At 63.9% G+C, this 16554-nt stretch overlaps 2 protein-coding genes across 4 annotated transcripts; both read left to right on the top strand.

Annotated features, from left to right (window-relative positions):
* The first annotated feature begins 308 nt into the window (after window positions 1-308).
* SNX12 (sorting nexin 12) lies at window positions 309-4601 on the top strand. The gene is made up of 4 exons (XM_082770962.1): window positions 309-520; window positions 1946-2041; window positions 2252-2376; window positions 2867-4601. The coding sequence occupies exons 1-4, from the start codon at window positions 356-358 to the stop codon at window positions 2967-2969; spliced, it is 489 nt and encodes a 162-aa protein (XP_082627088.1). The 5' UTR covers window positions 309-355; the 3' UTR covers window positions 2970-4601.
* Window positions 4602-9275: 4674 nt separating this feature from the next.
* SLC7A3 (solute carrier family 7 member 3) lies at window positions 9276-16452 on the top strand. 3 transcript variants are annotated; one of them, XM_082770751.1, is made up of 12 exons: window positions 9276-9709; window positions 11271-11678; window positions 11872-12030; window positions 12112-12295; window positions 12431-12543; window positions 13230-13452; window positions 13647-13786; window positions 13868-13970; window positions 14219-14430; window positions 14881-15047; window positions 15268-15376; window positions 15616-16452. In XM_082770751.1, the coding sequence occupies exons 2-12, from the start codon at window positions 11309-11311 to the stop codon at window positions 15744-15746; spliced, it is 1911 nt and encodes a 636-aa protein (XP_082626877.1). In that variant the 5' UTR covers window positions 9276-9709; window positions 11271-11308; the 3' UTR covers window positions 15747-16452. The 3 variants fall into 3 exon arrangements, with proteins under 3 accessions (XP_082626877.1, XP_082626879.1, XP_082626878.1); XM_082770753.1 differs by lacking the exon at window positions 9276-9709 and adding an exon at window positions 9791-11148; XM_082770752.1 differs by lacking the exon at window positions 9276-9709 and having other exon boundaries at window positions 11190-11678.
* Window positions 16453-16554: the final 102 nt, after the last annotated feature.

Raw genomic sequence — 16554 nt, 5'->3', positions numbered from 1 at the left:
GCGCGGCTTCACCGGGTCCCGGCCGTTTTGGTGCGGGAGCTGCGCGGGGAACCGGCGAGCGTGTTATCTCCATGCAGGTTCCGGGGCCGCGGTGCGGGGGGTGCCCCGCGCCATGAATAGCTATAAACGGGCGGTGGGTGCCGGCCCGGGAATCTGAATAACCACCGCGTTATGCAGGCAGCCTACATGCAGTAGGCCGCTATGCGCGGGCGGGGCGGCGGAGCCCGCTGCCCGGGACCATGGATAAGGGCGGATTTATGCAGGCGGCCTATGGGCGGCGGGGCTCAGTGCGCGGGCGGGGCCGCGCGGGCTGCGGCAGGGAGCGGGCCGAGGAGGAGGCTGAGGCGGCTCCACCATGTCGGAGGCGGCGGTGGCCGACACCCGGCGCCTGAACGCCAAGCCGCAGGACCTGACGGACGCGTACGGGCCGCCCAGCAACTTCCTGGAGATCGACATCTTCAACCCGCAGACCGTGGGCATGGGCCGCGCCAGATACACCAGCTACGAGCTCCGCATGAGGGTGCGGCCCCCGCCGGGCGGCGGGCACCGGGCCGGGGACAAGGCCCCGGGGAGGGCCGGGGGCAAGGGGAGGGCCTGGGGGGGGGGTCCCGGAGCCTCGTCAGGGGCTCGCCCGGCCTCAAGGTCAGCCAGGCGGGGCCGTGGGGGCCTCCTGGGGGTGTGGGGGGGGGTTATGGGGCGGTTATGGGGGGGGTTATGGGGGGTGGGGGTGCCGGCCCGGCCCCTGCGCCTCTCCCCTCACACAGCCCCGGGGGGTTGCAGGCCGCGGCTGTGCTCTTGGGTAGGTCCTGGGACGTGTGGGCAGGGCCGTCTGCTCAGCCCTGGGTGTGGACTCGGTCGATTTACCCAAATTTTGTGGTTCTGGGGAGTGCGGGGCAGGTGGAACGCCTGGCTGGGCTCAGCTGGTGAGCCCTCTGAGGTATCTGACAGCTGAGCAAGTGAAACTGAGCGTCCCCCGAAGAGAAACTTGCTTGCAGTGGCTGTCATGGTGCTGGCACAGGCCTGTGCTCGCAGCATGATTTATAACTGCTGAGTCTCCGCTGCCTTACGGAAGAATTGGGTGTTTACTTTTCTTTCTGTCCAGATTCTTGGTCCCCACCAGCCTGTTGGCAGATGGCGGTGAGAACCTCGTAGTCTCACTGAAACCAGCTCTTGTGGACAGACTCTGAAGGCAGACAGCTTTATTTTGCAGATCTGACCCCGAACAGTCAGCTGTGTTGCAGTGGTACCTGCATATGTCTGGGGGCTGTGTGTCAGGCTGTGCTGCCTTAGTCCCCTTCATGTTTCAGAGTATCTCAGTACTGCAGAGATAAAGTCCCTGTAGCTGCCAGTCTTTAGACTTTTTGGGAGGAGGAAGGGGAATTGCTGCAAGTTGCTCTGGTGGCACAGGCCCACCAGAAAAAAAGCTGCTCATCCGTTAGGGTGTGACGGTCTGTTGTGCAAGGAGATTGTAGCGCCAGGTCTGGCCTTGGGCAGTCGCAGGGACAAGATTTCATCCCTTAGTTCTTCCATGGAAATGCTGCTGTCGGGTAGGAGGTTCTTCTGCTCTGCAGGCTGCTGTGAAGCTGTCTCGTAGATCACCTCAAAATGGAGTGAACTCAGGAGAAAAAAAAAATTAAAAAATCAGCTTTGTCTGCATTTCTAAGCCCTGGTTTCAGTGTGCGCCCCTGGGTGGGGTGCGTGTTCCTGAAATAGTAACTTGAGGGGGAGGGAATGGCTGGCTCCAAGTAGCCTGGCAAGTGCTTGCTTGATTCTGAAGGGCTTCGGTGCTTGTGCTCTGTCCTGAATAATGAAGCTGGGTGTTCTTGTGATGCCTTCTTCTCTGGGGGCTTGGTTTTCTAAGCGCAGCTTCAGGTTTCAATTGCATGTTGAAACGCTATCTGGCTTCCGAAGCAACCTGCAAATTAACTGCTGCTCTTCGTTACAGACAAACCTCCCGATCTTCAAATTGAAGGAGTCATGTGTGAGGAGAAGATACAGCGACTTTGAATGGCTGAAGAACGAGCTGGAGCGAGACAGTAAGGTGAGGTCCAGCTCAGACCTGCCTGTCCCTGCCAGTGGGTCACATGGGAGCAGTTGTAGCGACAATCTTGCCCAGGAGAGAGGCTGTGGTGGGGCAGCTTCGGGGCTCGATCTCTGGCCGTGTGGTGGTGCTGGAGATGAGTGTGAAATGCTTTAGGATGCCCTCTCACAGGTGGCACTTCTGCTGACAGGAGTGGTTCTTTGCTTTTAGATTGTAGTGCCACCGCTGCCTGGAAAAGCTTTGAAACGACAGCTTCCCTTCCGAGGAGACGAAGGCATCTTTGAGGAGTCCTTCATCGAGGAGCGGAGACAGGGCCTAGAACAGTTTATTAACAAGTAAGCTTGGTGTCCTGGGCTTGCCGTGTGCCTGCCCTCCCAGCTACTGCTGGCAGAAGAGGGTTGTGGGTTGACCAGGAAGGAGTCTTGATCATGCAAGTGCTGTGCTAAAGGACGGTGCCTGCTGCCAGGTGATGAAATCACAGCTGTGAAGTGAATCCTACCACCGGTGTAGGTTGTGCTCAATGCTCTGTTCTGAGAGGGAAGCAAAAATTAGCAAAATGGCTGTGTTAGAGACCTGCTGCCTGGGCAGCGTGGGCTCAGGATGTTTGTGATCTGCTGTGGTGCATGCTGTGGGGTGTGTGCTCTGTTTAAGCAGCTGTTCCTGGCCCTGCTGTACTGACCTGCTGACCTTGGCCTGAGCCCAGCAGGGCTGTGCTCAGAGCTGGCTGCCCGTGAATGAGGCCTGCCTTGCTCTCTCCCCACAGAAGTGGGAGTGTGGGGATCTCGGCGGTGCCTTTGCTAACCTCCACATCTGATTTTCTTCCAGAATTGCTGGACACCCACTGGCACAGAACGAGCGCTGCTTACATATGTTCCTGCAAGAGGAGACTATTGATAGGAATTACGTCCCAGGGAAAGTGCGCCAGTAGGAGCACCTGGCACTGTCTTCCTCCATTCCACCCTCCCTCCTGCAAAAATGACATTTATTTTTACACTAAATCTGTCTTCTCTGAACCAGCTTTTCCTCTCTTGAACCTCCCAGTTTGTTCAGTATTTTCCTCTTTTGTAACTGGCAGCAGCTTGTTCTACTGGGCTGTGGTCTTGGCCTAAAGCTATGAAGATTTATGCAAGTGAATGTGTTGTCCCGCACCTAGCGGCAGGTGTGAATAGGTGTGGAGCAGGAACTTGCTTATGGCATTATGGTGTAGGAGCTGCCTCTCTCCCTGTACAGAAAGGTATGAGATGACCTTCACTCCCCTGTCCATGCAGCCCCAAGCATCTCTGCAGGAGACTCTGAAGAATAGCAGTTGTCATGTTGGTCAGTGATTGCATCAGGTATTAGAGTTTTAGTAAGGCTTATCCAAAACAGTGAGTAGGTGCCTGGGTGTGTTGGTCCCTCGTCCACCCCGTTCGCCCTGCATGAAATCCCCGTTCTTCACTGTCTGGAAGTGCTGAGACCCAAGACTTACTCTAACCCTGCTCTCAGCCTCCTGCGTACAGACCTGTTTGGTGTATTAGTGTTACTCCCCCTCCTTTCTCGTGTGCTGCTGGCAGCTCGGGGGGTTTCCACGCCGTGCGCTCTCCCGATGCTCCGTGAGAGCGGTTTGGCGCGTGGAAGCTGGGCTAACCCGGGCTGTCGCAGCGTGAGCTGCGGTGCCACGGCCCAGGCTTTAAAAACACCACAGCCAGCTCTGCTGCGGGCTGCTGCCCTGGTGTTTCCAGCAGCACCCGGTTCAGCCGAGCTGCGCTGACCTTATCCTGTGCCCCAGCTGCGGAGGGGAGGGGAAGGGAAGGGACCGGCCTGGCCGAGGAGCAGGAGGAGGCCGGGGGCTGTTGCAGCTGCAGGAGGAGCCTGGTGCGAAGCGAGGGTGGCACCACCTCTCCAGAAAGGGACGGCAGAAAGTTTGCTGGGTCAGTCCTGGGCTAGAGGCTTGTGCGTGGAGCAGGGTTAAGGACTGATAGGTTTTGTTTGTGTTCTGTTTTTTTTTTTTTTTTCTCTCCGATGAGCTAGGTGGTCACTAATGTGGAAGGGAAGGCACAAGGCTGGTCAGGGAACCGTCCAGAGCTCGGGAGAGACCACGAGGCTGTGACTTGCTGCACCAGAGCCGTCCTTTGGAGACCCCTCTGGCTGTCACAGCTGCATCGAGCAAGGCTTGGCCTCTGCTCGGGGAGCTCCTCGGGTCAACCCTCGGTCACTTTGTGGCAGCGTGGTTGAGCCTTTCACGGGGCACAGGCCTGTGGTGGCTGACCTCCCGTCCCTGCCAGGCTTCCTGCCCAGCACATCCCCCAAGGTCTCTGTCACCTCTCCTGGGCTTTCTGCTGAGGACCTGGTGCTCGTGGGCGAGAGCTGGATCTGAGAGACGAGGACGAGTTGCTGAAACCGGGAGGGAGCTGCTCCGGGGGCCGGCGGAGGCGGCCGTCCCCTGTCCCCCCGCCAGCCCCCGCTTGGGGTGGGCTCCCCTCGTCCCGCGTGTCCCGCTGCGGGGCTGCGTCCGCGCGGCTGTCCCCCCCCGTCCAGTGTAACCTCCGGGTCCGTTCGCATTAAACCACTGTGAAGCCGAGTCTCTGCCTCGTCCTGCGGGTTCGGGGGGGGCGGGCTGGGGAGGGCTGGGCTGGGGGTATGGACACAACTGGGGCCGGACTCCTCTTGGCAGAAGGCATGGCGGCTTGGGATGGCTGGGATGCAGCGAGCGGGGCCGGGCTCATCACCTCCACACCCATCACCGCGCCGCTGTGCCCCTCGCTGCCCCCTGGGGCGACCCCCGGGGAGCCGCAGCCCCTCTCTTGCCTCACCTGGCTGCAGCCCTGCAGGGCCGCCTGCTGTGGGGGGCAGGAGCCCCCCAGGGCTGACCGGGGCCGGGAGCTGCTGCAGCGAGGCTCCCCCCGCTCCCAGGTAAGCCCCGGTCGGAGAGAGCCCGGCTCCGGGCACCGCAGGCTCCTCGCCCCGTGCCCGATGCTCTGTGTGTCCCCCAGGTACGAAACTGAAGCCGGGTGCCAAGCCCAAGCTGCAGCGTGCCAGTGGGGCTCCATCCGCCATACCCAGACCCGTCCCCCGGGACAAGGAGACGGAAGGAAAGCGGGCAGGGGTGCTGGGAGGGGGATTCGGCTCCTGGAAGGGAGCAGGGGAAGGCCTGGGCTGCAGCATGGAGAGGGGTCGGGGAGTGGGGAGTGCCTGGAAGCATCCCAGGGGATGCGCTTGTGCTGCAAGCGGTGCCTGGCCTCCCACCCACACTCACCGGTGACCTTCTGGTCTCTCCCCGTGGTCTCTCCAGCTGCTGTCAGGGCTGCGGGTCACAGACAGCCCTCCAAGGGGCCTTCTACAGCAATCCCTGCCATGGCTTCTTGCTCCCGACCGTGGCCGCCAGGAAAAGTGGCTTCCCTCAAGCTCTTACCTAGGTAAGGGGGAGCCTGGCAGAAGCCCTCTGGGCTCCAGTGCTGTGGAGGAGGAGAGCTGGAGGCCTGGGGAGGATGCTCAGCGCTCAGCAGCAGAGTCCAAGGCTGATCCTGAGGAAAGGACAGGAGGGGGCGGTGTGTGCCTAGGCTCAGAGGAAGGGCAGTGAAACGCAGAGCAGGCAGGGAGGCTGCACCAAGTCCCTTTCCCTGGAGAGGCACCCAGACGGAGCCCGAGCAGCCCTGGTGCTCTGGTTCACCTGCGGAGCAGGGAGCGGCCCCGGCTGCTGTCAGGGCTCTGATGCTTTTTGTTTTGGTTTCCCGTGCCCTACTTCAGGATCGACTACCCAGGAGCTGAAGGAAAATGCTGAGAGCACAGACGGGCTGCGTGCAGCATGGGCTGGGTGGGCAGGATGGAGGCCTGGTCCCGCACGAGCGCAGCCCTTCGCTCAGCCTTTCCTGGCTCCAGGCCGAAGTGCTCAAGGCCAGCTGAAAAACGAGTGTCCTGGGAGCACGCCCCAGTGGGAGGTGTTTGCGCTTCTGCATCGAGTTTTGTCAGGTTTTGTGTTTGGCTTGGGGTGAGCGGTAGGAAACGGGCAGCCTCCTGGGGCGGCTGCATGCAGGGGAGTGCCGCTCTTGCTGCAGAGCCCTACCTGACCCTAACCTCCCGGGGATGCTGTGTGGGTGCGCTGCCTCCCTGTGCTGCCCGGCCCCAAAGTGGGAGCCGATTCTCCCTGCAGAGGGCAGAACTTGCTCGAGGAGCCTGAGAGAGGCCTTCAAGCCCTTCCCGCAGCTCCCAGCTGCTGCCGGCCTGCTGCTCCTTATCCGGACAGCGCTGTGCCCTGGCTGGGAAGGGCTGCTGGCTGTGGCAGTTGGGTTGCTGGTGAAAACACGGCTCCTTTTGCAGGTAGGGCCCTGGGCTGCGGGGAGGCAAACCCCTGCTGAGCAGGTGAGAGCCAGCGGTGGCCTGGGTGCGCACCGGGGCTTGGGCCAGAGGTGGGAGGAGGTGGTTTTGCCTTGGGGCTGCCAATTTCTGAGCTGGCACCCGAGCCGTCCTGGCCTTTCCTTGGTGTTTACACAAGACCTTTGTGTGCTTGCTGCATGGCTTTCCGTCCTCCCCGGTGCTCAGGGGACTCCAGGCTTCTGGTCAGTTAGTTTTTTAAGGACGTTTTGCAAGATTTACAACCCTCGTGGCTGTTACCATTGTCGCTGTTATACCTCCTGACGTTTTGGAGGCATCCCAGTACGGGGTCAGGAGAGCCCGTGCTGGGGCTGGGCCGTGGGTCACTGCACCCCGCTGACACGCTGCCCTCGCCAGTCGGCAGGTGATCGGCTGTCCCAGAAGCTGGAGTGTTTACAGAAGCAGCTGGAGCTACTGAAGGGCAAGCTTGGTACGTGGGGCTGGAGAGCTGCAGCACAGCTGGCTCCCTCTGTGCTTGCGCCAGGAGCCCAGGGCCTGCATCTCCGTGGGGAGGGGGCTGGCTTCTTGTCGGGGGGTAGAGCAGGACCCCAGTCGCTGCCCCAAAGGGTCTGAGGGCAGGTCAGGACAAAGCTCGTGGCCTTCCCCGTGGGGCAGGTGCTGAGTGCTGGGAGCAGCAGGGCTGTGAAGCTGCTCTTCCCAGGAATCCGTCCAGAAGATGCAGCAGTGGACGAGAACGGTGTCGTGGGGAGAGGCTGACAGTGTGGGGACGGACACAACAGCGACTTGCCCAGGCACCTCAGCTGCTGGGCCAGTGATACTTGTGGGGCACTTGAACAAATGGATATTTTATTTCCTTGTATTTGAAATAAACTTTTATTTTCTTTTCTCAGCGCTGCTCCCTGTCCGCTGGCAGGGGGTCAGCGCCCTGTGCTGCCTGGTCTGCTGCACGCAGGGAGGAGGTGGGTGGTGCTGCTCTGGCCCTGGGGAATCCTTTCTGGAGAACCTGAAGCTTCTAAGCAGGATGTTTGGACGTGCTGGTGACAGCCGTGGTGGTGGCAGGCGGCTGCATGGGGAGGTTTCTGCCTTAACCTTCGTGCTGCGAGTGGGAAGAGCCAGCACTTGCTGCTGGCACGTTTGGCTCCTACAGCTCTTTGCTGCTTCTTACCAGTTTAACCGGTGGCTTGCTTGCAGGGCATGGAAGCAACATGTGGGGGCTCTGTTCTTCCCCGTCCCTGCCTGCCAGTGCTGGAAGCGCTGCTTGCAAGCCCTGCCATGCTGCTGTCTGTCTGTGGTAGGTTGATGTGGGTGCCTCGTCCAACTGCCTCGCGTCAGGGTGAGGCCCTGGTTAAGTCCTGCTTTATGCTGGCAGTGCCCCAGGGCTGGGCCGGGCAGGCTGGCGTGCTCCTGCTCCCCTCTTATCTCAGGCTGGCCTTTTTGGCCACTCTTGGGTGCCGCAGGCAGCCTGTGCCCCTTCTGGGGTGGCTGCGAGTTCCTGGGGCAGCTGTTTGGGGACGCTCCATCACGGAGCTCCGCTCATGGAAAGGGATGAGGCTCCACAGGCTGCTTCAGCTCTGCTTCTGCAGGGCTTTTGGCCCCTTTCTGGCCTGGAGCTACCTCCTCCCCGTGCCTCCGTGTAGCGCTGGCTACGCGCACCCTGCTGCTGCCTGCCTTCCTGCTGCTCCTGTTGGGACGTGTGCTTGGCCACCCCCAGCCCTTGGCACCCGTGCTGCCGGGTGAGGGCCCCGTGTTAGCCGGGGGGGCGAGGACGGGGCGCTGTGATGATGAACACGGAGCTGTGTGGGGGGTCTGGGAGCTGGGGGTGGCTTTGTCCTGCTCCGTGCCCGCTGCTGCTCCCTGTCCCGCAGCATCCTCCGGGGGGCTGCTGGAAGATGGTTTCTGGGAATGGGCGAGTCGCGGTGTCACCACCCACCACGCCACTGCTCCGGGCACTTCAGCTTCTGCTCGGCAGGGCTGGGCATTTCCCCCAGCGCGTCCCTGCCTTGCGGCACCCCGGGGTGCCCCGGACCTGCCCTGCAGTGGCGCAACTGCCCACGCACCGCGGGGCCTTGGCCTGGCCCAGCCGGGTCCCTGCCGGCAACCCGAGCAGTAGCAGAAGCGTCTGGGCGCTAACAGCGAGGCCGTGGGGGATTTCGGCATCTTGATCTTGAGCTCGCTTCCTTGCTGGCGGGGAGCTGCGGCGGGGAGGGGAGAGGAAGGGGCGTTGCTGGGCCACGGTTCATTCATCTGCGAGGGAAGGGAGTGAGCGCGGTGTTTGCATCATGGCCTGGCAGCCGCACGCACAGGATGCCGCCGCCGCGCCGTTTCCATTGCCTTGAGCTCGTCATTTTTCTGAGCGCGCCTTTTTTGTCTTCCGGCCCTTGTGCGTGCGAGCGCCGGGGCGAGGCGGGCGGGCGGGCAGGCACCCCCGCGGGGCCCTGCCCGGCACTCCTGCCCGCTCTGCTGCCAGCAGCTCCCACCTGGGAGCCTCCCGTGCTGGAGCCGGGCTCGCCTGCGCTGCCGGCACCCGGGCAGGGAGAGGCTGGCTCGCATCCCAGCACCGCTCCCGAGCGAGGTGGCAGCACCAGATTGCATCAGAAACCGGGTTTTGGGAGCTGGTGCGTGCCTCGCTCCCGACACCCGGCCCTTCCGCGAGGGGAAAGCGCGTTAGCGCCCGGCATTTCTTCCCAGAGGGGATCCCCGTGGCGCAGAGCCGCCTGTTGCTGTCGGAGTTGCTCCACTGATCAGACAGCCGGGAGGGGAGCAGCGTGCTGCCAAGTGGGACCTGCTGCCCGCGCAGCACGTGGCGGCAGCTCCCCGCGACGTGCCCTCGGCCGAGCTCTGCCCGTGCTCCTGTGCCCCACGGCAGGGTTGGCCTCCCCGTGCCGCCCCTGCCCGCTGTGCCCGTGTCCGGCTGCGTGCCAGCCCTCGCCAAGCCCCGCAGCGGCCAGGCTGTGCCCGGCTGTGCCCTGCTGCCACGTTTGGGCTCCGGGAGACCTCAGCCTCTGGCAGCTCGGCCTTTCCCAGGGCAGGCACGGCCCCCGCTGCTCCGGGCGTTTGATCTCCCTTTGGTTTTGGCTACTGAGGCTGGAGAGCTCCTGGGGGGGATGGGGAGGACGAGCCGGACCCGGCCATCGCAGCGCTGCCATTTAGGATTTTTTTTTTTTTTTTTTTTTAAATTCCCTCTAAATCTGGGGGTTGGGCTGGGCCATCCGGCGGGCGGAGCCGGTCCGCCCCCCCCCTGTTGCTCCTGGGCGGCAGTCCCGGGGCGAGCGGAGCGGGAGCGAGCCGGGCAGAGCCGGACCACGCTGAGCCCAAGCGGAGCCGAGCCCAACCCAGCCCAACCGAGCCGAGCCGCCGGTGAGTTCGCGGCGGGCGCCGCCGCCGGGCCGGGCGCAGCCTGGCGCAACCGGTGCCGCGCTTGCATCAGCCACCGGCAACACGTGCTGCCGGTACCGGCGGCCGCCCGGGGACGCGGAGCCGCTGTGGAGGCGGCTCCGGGACGGGGCTGCCCCTCCGGGAGCCTCCCGGTGCCGCTGGCGTGCGCTGCTCTGCCCCGGCCGCCCTCGGCCCCGTGCGCGCTGCCGGCAGCGTGGCGGCGGGGCTGGGCGCGGGCCGCCTGCCCCGGGCCCGGGGCCCGGGGCTCGGGGCTCGGTGCTCGCCCCGTTCAGCGCCGAGCTGGCGGCTGCCCCGAGCCGTCCTGCCCCGAGCTCCGGCTCCGGGCTGCTCCGGGGGGGAGCGGGGCTCCCGCCGTGCCCGCGCCTTGCGGGGCTGGTTTCGGGCGTGGGGAACCCGCGGGGACGTCCCGGAGGCGGCTCGGACGTGGCCCCGGGGAGGGTGCCAGCGCTGGGGCACTTGTGCCATCGGAGCTGGCCCGGTCCCGAGCGCGGCTGCCTCGTTGGGTAAGGCTGGGAGCGGCACCCGGCAGTTCCGGAGGAGCTTTCATCAGCCCCGGGCTGGCCGGGGGCTCACGGGGAAGCAGCTGAGCTGGCGGTGATCAACGCAACGCCGGTAATCCCCGGCGGGGAGCGGCTCACGGGGTGCTGCTCGCGTGTGCCTGGGCTGGTCCCTGCCGTGGGACATCGCCGCCGAAGTGCGGTGCGTGGCTCAGGCAGGAGGAGGGAACAGCTGGCACCAAGCAGGCGCTGGTGGGCATCAGGAGCCGCTTTCCTAGCGCCTTCTCTCGCTCTGTGCCCCTTGCCCACCCTGTGGGGTGCTCCTGTGCCAGAGCGTTTGGGGATGGTGGCGGTGGGGAGCAGCACCTTTAGGGGCAAAGCCCGCTGTGAGCGCGCAAGGGCTGTCCGCGCACGAGGGTTGTGTGCTGGGGACTGCGAGCCCTGCCTGCTGCCTGCCTGGCCGTGCATCCCCGCCGAGGGTGCAGTGCAGATGCTGGGAGGAATCTCCGAGTGACTCAGCCCAGCACGCCGAAGCCTCGGCTGGAGGAATGCTTTGTTTCCCTGCCATCGCCTCTGCGCACGCCCACGCGCCAGGCCGGGAGGATGCACCAGCAGTCAAGTTTGGGCTGAGGGATCTCTGGGCTGCCAAATCGGTGGGGAGTTGCTCAGAGACAGTGGGCAAGCTCTGGGACGTGCCCGGAGCCCCGGGGCATGGACCACACAGTGTTTGTCTAAGCAGTCTATTTCCCAGCACGGACTCGCTGGGTTTGTCTCCGGCTTGCTCTCCTACCCCTGGGGACTGGCGTGGGAGCTGTGCAGGCGGGGTGTGCGCAGCCCCACACCACAACGGGGGAACCAAACGGCCTCTGCCTCGCCAGCGTGGCTGGGGCTCGGTGCTGACAGGTCAGAGCTACAGCTCCTCCAGGCTGCTGGTGGCACCGCCGCCTGCCCTGCTCCTGCTGCCTCTGGCCTCGGCTCCACGCAGGACTCTGAGCTTCACGCTCCTACGGTGGCTTCTCTTGCAGGGTTTTCGAGCAGCTGAGCACCACCTGCGGAGGACGAGATGTTTGGGGGAAAAATGAGCAGCGTTGGGAAGAAGCTGATCCGCCGGCGCATGGTGGATCTGAGCTCCGAGGAGACGCGTTTCGCTCGCTGCCTCTCCACGCTGGACCTCATAGCCCTGGGGGTGGGCAGCACGCTGGGGGCTGGCGTGTACGTGCTGGCCGGGGAAGTGGCCAAGGATAGGGCTGGTCCCTCCATCGTCCTCTGCTTCCTGGTGGCTGCACTCTCCTCAGTACTGGCTGGGCTCTGCTACGCAGAGTTTGGGGCCCGCGTCCCCAAGACTGGCTCTGCCTACCTCTACAGCTACGTGACAGTCGGCGAGATCTGGGCTTTCACGACCGGCTGGAACCTCATCCTGTCCTACGTGATAGGTACGTGGCGCTGCTGGACAGGCACGGGAAGCGTGCCGGCACTGTGCCGATGCAGCCCCAGCACGCGGTGCTTTGAGGAGCGCGGGAGCAGGGTGTGGGACGGGTGCTTTGGGGCTCAGCAGGAGCTGGTGTCGGGGTGGGGGACCGGTGCTGCCACATGCCAGGACCAACGTGCGGCTTTGCCGTCGGCCAGGTACAGCCAGCGTGGCCCGAGCCTGGAGCGCAGCGTTTGACAACATCATCGGCAACCACATCTCCACCTTCTTCATGAACAAGACCACGGTACATGTGCCAGGGGTGCTGGCCGAGCGCCCGGACTTCTTTGCACTGATCCTGATCGCGCTGCTTACTGGTGAGTGTGCGGGAGCGGCCCCGCGGCCCCGGGGGTGACACGCTGCAGGTGTGTCCCCCGCTCACACCCTCTGTCCCACAGCGCTGCTGGCCTTCGGCGTCAGCGAGTCCGCTCTGGTGAACAAAATCTTCACGGCGGTGAACCTGCTGGTGCTGGGCTTCGTCATCATCGCCGGCTTCATCAAGGGCAACATCAAGAACTGGCAGCTCACGGAGGAGGACTACCGCAACCTCGTGTACCCAGACATGCCAAATGAGGAGACCAGGTGAGGAGGGCAGAGGGTCCGGCCGGCCGGTGCGCAGCGCAGGGCTGGTACCACACCGTCCCCTGGAGCACCGTGTGTGCCGGAGGGGGCCGCGCACCCCGCCGCAGCCTCACCTGCTCCGCTCCTTTCTTCCAGAATAAAAGACTTTGGATCCGGAGGGTTTGTCCCCTTTAAGCTGGAAGGGATCCTGACTGGTGCCGCCACGTGTTTCTATGCCTTCGTGGGGTTCGACTGCATCGCCACCACAGGTAGTGCCCCTAGTGAGGCTCCCTCCGTGAGCTGCTGCCAGCGGCTCGTGGGGAGGGAGCACAGCGCTCGCTCCTGGCTGTGGGAAATGGCTCATCCTGCTGCTGTGGCAACTCCATCCCCAGCTGCATCAGCACAAAAGGCCTGGAATCGGGGCTCCCTGTGAGGCATGGTGAGAGCAGGGCTGCTCCCCACCTGCCTGGGCAGCTGCGGGGCTGCAGGGAGCCTTTCAGCTGCAGAGACGAGGCTGCAGCCATGCTGGGAATTGTTGGTGCTCGTGCTCATTTCACAGCCTCAAGCAATGTTCTTTTAAATGACTAAGTTCACGTAGAACCATCTCGGTGGCGTGCAGGGAGCCCTCTTAATTTCCCCTCATTCCTCCAGGAATCTACTTAGCGGGTTGCTGGTACAGACTGTTCTGCCCAGCCTCCTGGCCCACGGGGCTGCCTGGAGCAGCCGCCTCCTGCACCGACCGCGGAGCTCCTCGCCGGGGAGTGCGGTGCCACAAGGAGCACATCTGTGCAAAGCTCAGGGCAGGGGGCAGCACGGCTGCCTTACTAACCCCATGCTTATGCGGAGGATCTGGGTACAGCAGGGAGCTGGAGCTGCAGGCGGGGGCAGAGGGCTGGGCATGGCTGCGTGGAGTGGGGACGGATGGGGACAGACGCTGCCTCTTCCCTCCGTGCAGGGGAGGAAGCCAGGAACCCGCAGCGCTCCATCCCCATCGGCATCATCGTGTCCCTGCTCATCTGCTTCGTGGCCTATTTCGGGGTGTCTGCGGCACTCACCCTCATGGTGCCCTACTTCCTTCTGGACAAGGGGAGCCCGCTGCCCGAGGCTTTCAAGGCAGTGGGCTGGGAGCCCGCCCGTTACGCCGTCGCCGTCGGCTCGCTCTGCGCGCTCTCCACCAGGTAGGACCAGCCCCACCCGTGGTGCCGCCTGTCCCACTGCAGGGCTGGGGGCACGTGTCCCAGCTGAGCCCTGTGCAGCTCCTGTCCTGCTCCCAGCACAAGTTGGTCCTTTCCTGCCCTGGATGGTGGCTGCAGATGGCTCAGCTTATCTAGCCACCACCCGGTGAGCCCTGAGCTGTCTCTCCCCACGGCAGCTTGCTGGGCTCCATGTTTCCCATGCCCCGTGTGATCTACGCCATGGCAGAAGACGGGCTGCTCTTCAAGTTCCTCTCCAGCATCAACAGCCGCACAAAGACTCCTCTTTCGGCCACTATCACCTCCGGGCTCCTCGCAGGTAAGGCTTCCGGTGGCCACTTTGTGCTCAGTCCCCCCCTGCAGCCCAGGGCTGTGCTCATGCTGCCCGTCCTCGTTGCAGCGGTGATGGCCTTCCTGCTCGAGCTGAAAGACCTGGTGGACCTCATGTCGATCGGCACGCTGCTGGCCTACTCCCTGGTCGCCGTGTGCGTGCTCATCCTCCGGTGGGTGCCTCCTCTCCTGCTGGGTCTCGCCTTGGGGTGGATGCTCCTCGCTGGCCTCGCAGCCAGCCCAGGGTTTGTGGCCACAGCTGAAGCCCGTGAGCTGGAGGCTGCGTGGTGCCTCCAGGCACATCCATGGGGCTGCTGGCAGCGCAGGAGGGGTACAGTGGGTGCTGTTGTGTCCCTGGGCTGGGAATATCCCCAGGCTCCGCTCCAGCTTGCGCAGCACTGAGCAGGTCCCGTCTGCACAGGTACCAATCCGGGCAGCTGAACTCCCCGAAGGCCGTGGAGATGCTGGAGCTGAACGGGAATGAGGAGGAGAGGGTTGTCATGAACCCAAGCATCCCTGCCATGGGCACCAAGGAAATAGAGAAGCCGTCCCTGACGACACTCTTCAACCCGCCCTCAGACACCCCCACAGCGCTCTCGGGGCGCATCGTCTACACCTGCGTCTGCGTCATCGGTGAGTGAGTGGGAGGCAGCGGCTGTTGCTCCTGGCCTGCCCCGTCCTGCCACGAGGCCGGGCTTGCTGGCTCCTTGCTGGGGAGCAGCACTGCCCCAGGGCGTGTTGGTGTGTCGGTGTGTCCCTGCAGAGCTGGGAAGGGACCTGAGAGTGCTCAGGCTCGGCCGGTGATCCGTGCATCAATGGTTTCATTGTGCAGGCAGAACCGGGCAGCTTAGCAAGCTCTGTGTAGGTGTTGGAGCTGGGTTTGAGCCCAGCTGAGCACAGGCTTCCCTCGGCTTACCAGGCTGGAGAGTTCCTCCTGGTAAAGTGCTGAGGCTTTGGGGTGGATGTTGGGTGATCTGTCCGTGACCAAGAGGAGGTGGTGGCTCAGCCCTGCAGCCCGGGGAGCTGCCAGGGAGTTGTACAGCCACGCGCTGTGCAGCACGCTGACTGCCTCCTCTCTTGCAGCCATCCTAATCACAATCATCTGCGTGGTCCTGAGCCTCAAGGTGGATGCGCTGAAGGAGGCCAACGTGGGCTGGATCTCAGCCCTGGTGCTGCTCGCGGTGGCTCTGCTCGTTCCCACCATCATCATCTGGAGGCAGCCGCAGAGCAACGCACGGTTGAACTTCAAAGTGAGTGCAGGCTCTGGGAGCTTGTTGTCTCCATCCCTCTGGACCCGAGGCTGGTGCAGGGCTTGCTGCTGGGCTTCCACCATCCAGAAATGCCCAGGGCCTGGAGCCACAGCTCTGTGAGGCACAGCCCCTGGAGTGGAAGCACCCAGGTGGCAGAGCACCTTCAGCCCCAGCTGGGTCCCTCGGGCACGGCTGATGTGGCACCTCCTGTCCCTTGCAGGTACCTTTCCTCCCGCTCCTGCCGCTCGTCAGCATCTTCGTTAACATCCTGCTGATGGTGCAGCTGAGTGCCGGCACCTGGGCGCGCTTTGCCGTCTGGATGGCCGTGGGTAGGTGTCCTGGAGGGGAGCGCGGTGCTCGCATGGCGCGGGGTCTGCCCTCTGCTCCAGCAGGGTGGCCTCGTGTCCACTGGATTTGGAGAGGAGCCCGTGTGTGCTGGGCAGCCTGCCGGGTGGCCTGGGCGGTGTGATCCTGGTGTTCTGGCTTCTGCCCATCAGCAGGGCCTCCCCGGAGAGGCCGTTACGCTGGCAGCCCGCTACCGTGCATCTCACTGTAGGATCTCTTGCAGGTTTTATCATTTACTTCGGCTACGGCATTCGGAACAGCGTGGAAGGGAAGAATGCGGAGCCCCGTGCCGTGGCCGAGAAGCCTCTGCACCACCCCGAGCAGGACCTCAGCCCCAGGGCCACCGCGGTCTGAGGGAAGCGGCGACCGCGATCGATACCGGTACTCGGAGGACTCTGCCAGTATTCCTGCGCTGGGACGGGGCTGCAACCCGCACAGGCATCCCCCAGCCCGTGGGGAGCGAGCCCAGAGCCCCGCGGAGCCGGGCCGTGCGCTGCCCTTTCCCCTCGCGGAGCAGAGGTTGGGGAGCCGAGGCCCCGGGCCGGGTGGGCGAGCCGGTGGCCCGGGGCTGCTCCCTGCAATCCCCCCCCCTCCGAGGGGCAGCGACACCGGCACGGCCCTGCCACCGTGGAAGCTGCTGTCAGAAGTGCTGCTTTGCCTTCCCACGAGAGGCCCGTGTGGTGGTACAGCTTTATTCGTCCTGCCTGTCCCTGTGGCCATGGTCACCTCCTCTCTGTGTTTCCCACGCGCCGGCTGTGTAGGCGCAGTTGTGGCCGTGCCCGGAGCCGTGCGGGGAGGCTGCAAGTGGCTCGTCCTGGCACTGCCGGCGCCCTGGGGCTCTCCAGCAGCACAGGGCTCAGCCGCCTGAGGCCCCGCTCCAGTTTCGTGCCCCACGCTGAGCCCTGTGCCGCCGGAGCCACGCCGCTAGGTGTGAGCATCTGGCTCAGTCGCCTGCGAAGGTATCAGCAGTAGAGACGTGTCAGTGTCCGTACTCGTCTGCCTTTGTACGATTGGTGTTTTAATGTCAATTTTTATACCTATTAAACTCTAAGTGTTTTTTAACCGCTTTGCTCTCTTGGCCCGGCTGCGTCTTGCTTTAATGCCTGTGCTCTGCAGCCTGAGCTGGGGCTTGAGAAGGAGCAGAGTAGGGCAGGACCGCGTG

The sequence above is a fragment of the Aythya marila genome (genome assembly GCF_965140915.1).
Source record: "Aythya marila genome assembly, chromosome: 13".
Lineage (NCBI taxonomy): Eukaryota > Metazoa > Chordata > Aves > Anseriformes > Anatidae > Aythya > Aythya marila.
The sequence above is the reverse complement of the archived record's forward strand: the minus strand, read 5'-3'. Positions and strand labels throughout refer to the sequence as shown.

Excerpts from the sequence above, each read along its gene's own strand:
- SNX12 (XM_082770962.1), top strand. The coding sequence starts at position 356 with ATGTCGGAGGCGGCGGTGGCCGACACCCGGCGCCTGAACGCCAAGCCG. Across the intron at positions 2,042-2,251 it reads AGCTGGAGCGAGACAGTAAG|ATTGTAGTGCCACCGCTGCC; the intron begins GTGAGGTCCAGC and ends CTTTGCTTTTAG. Across the intron at positions 2,377-2,866 it reads CTAGAACAGTTTATTAACAA|AATTGCTGGACACCCACTGG; the intron begins GTAAGCTTGGTG and ends ATTTTCTTCCAG.
- SLC7A3 (XM_082770751.1), top strand. The coding sequence starts at position 11,309 with ATGTTTGGGGGAAAAATGAGCAGCGTTGGGAAGAAGCTGATCCGCCGG. Across the intron at positions 11,679-11,871 it reads CATCCTGTCCTACGTGATAG|GTACAGCCAGCGTGGCCCGA; the intron begins GTACGTGGCGCT and ends GCCGTCGGCCAG. Across the intron at positions 13,971-14,218 it reads GTGTGCGTGCTCATCCTCCG|GTACCAATCCGGGCAGCTGA; the intron begins GTGGGTGCCTCC and ends CCGTCTGCACAG.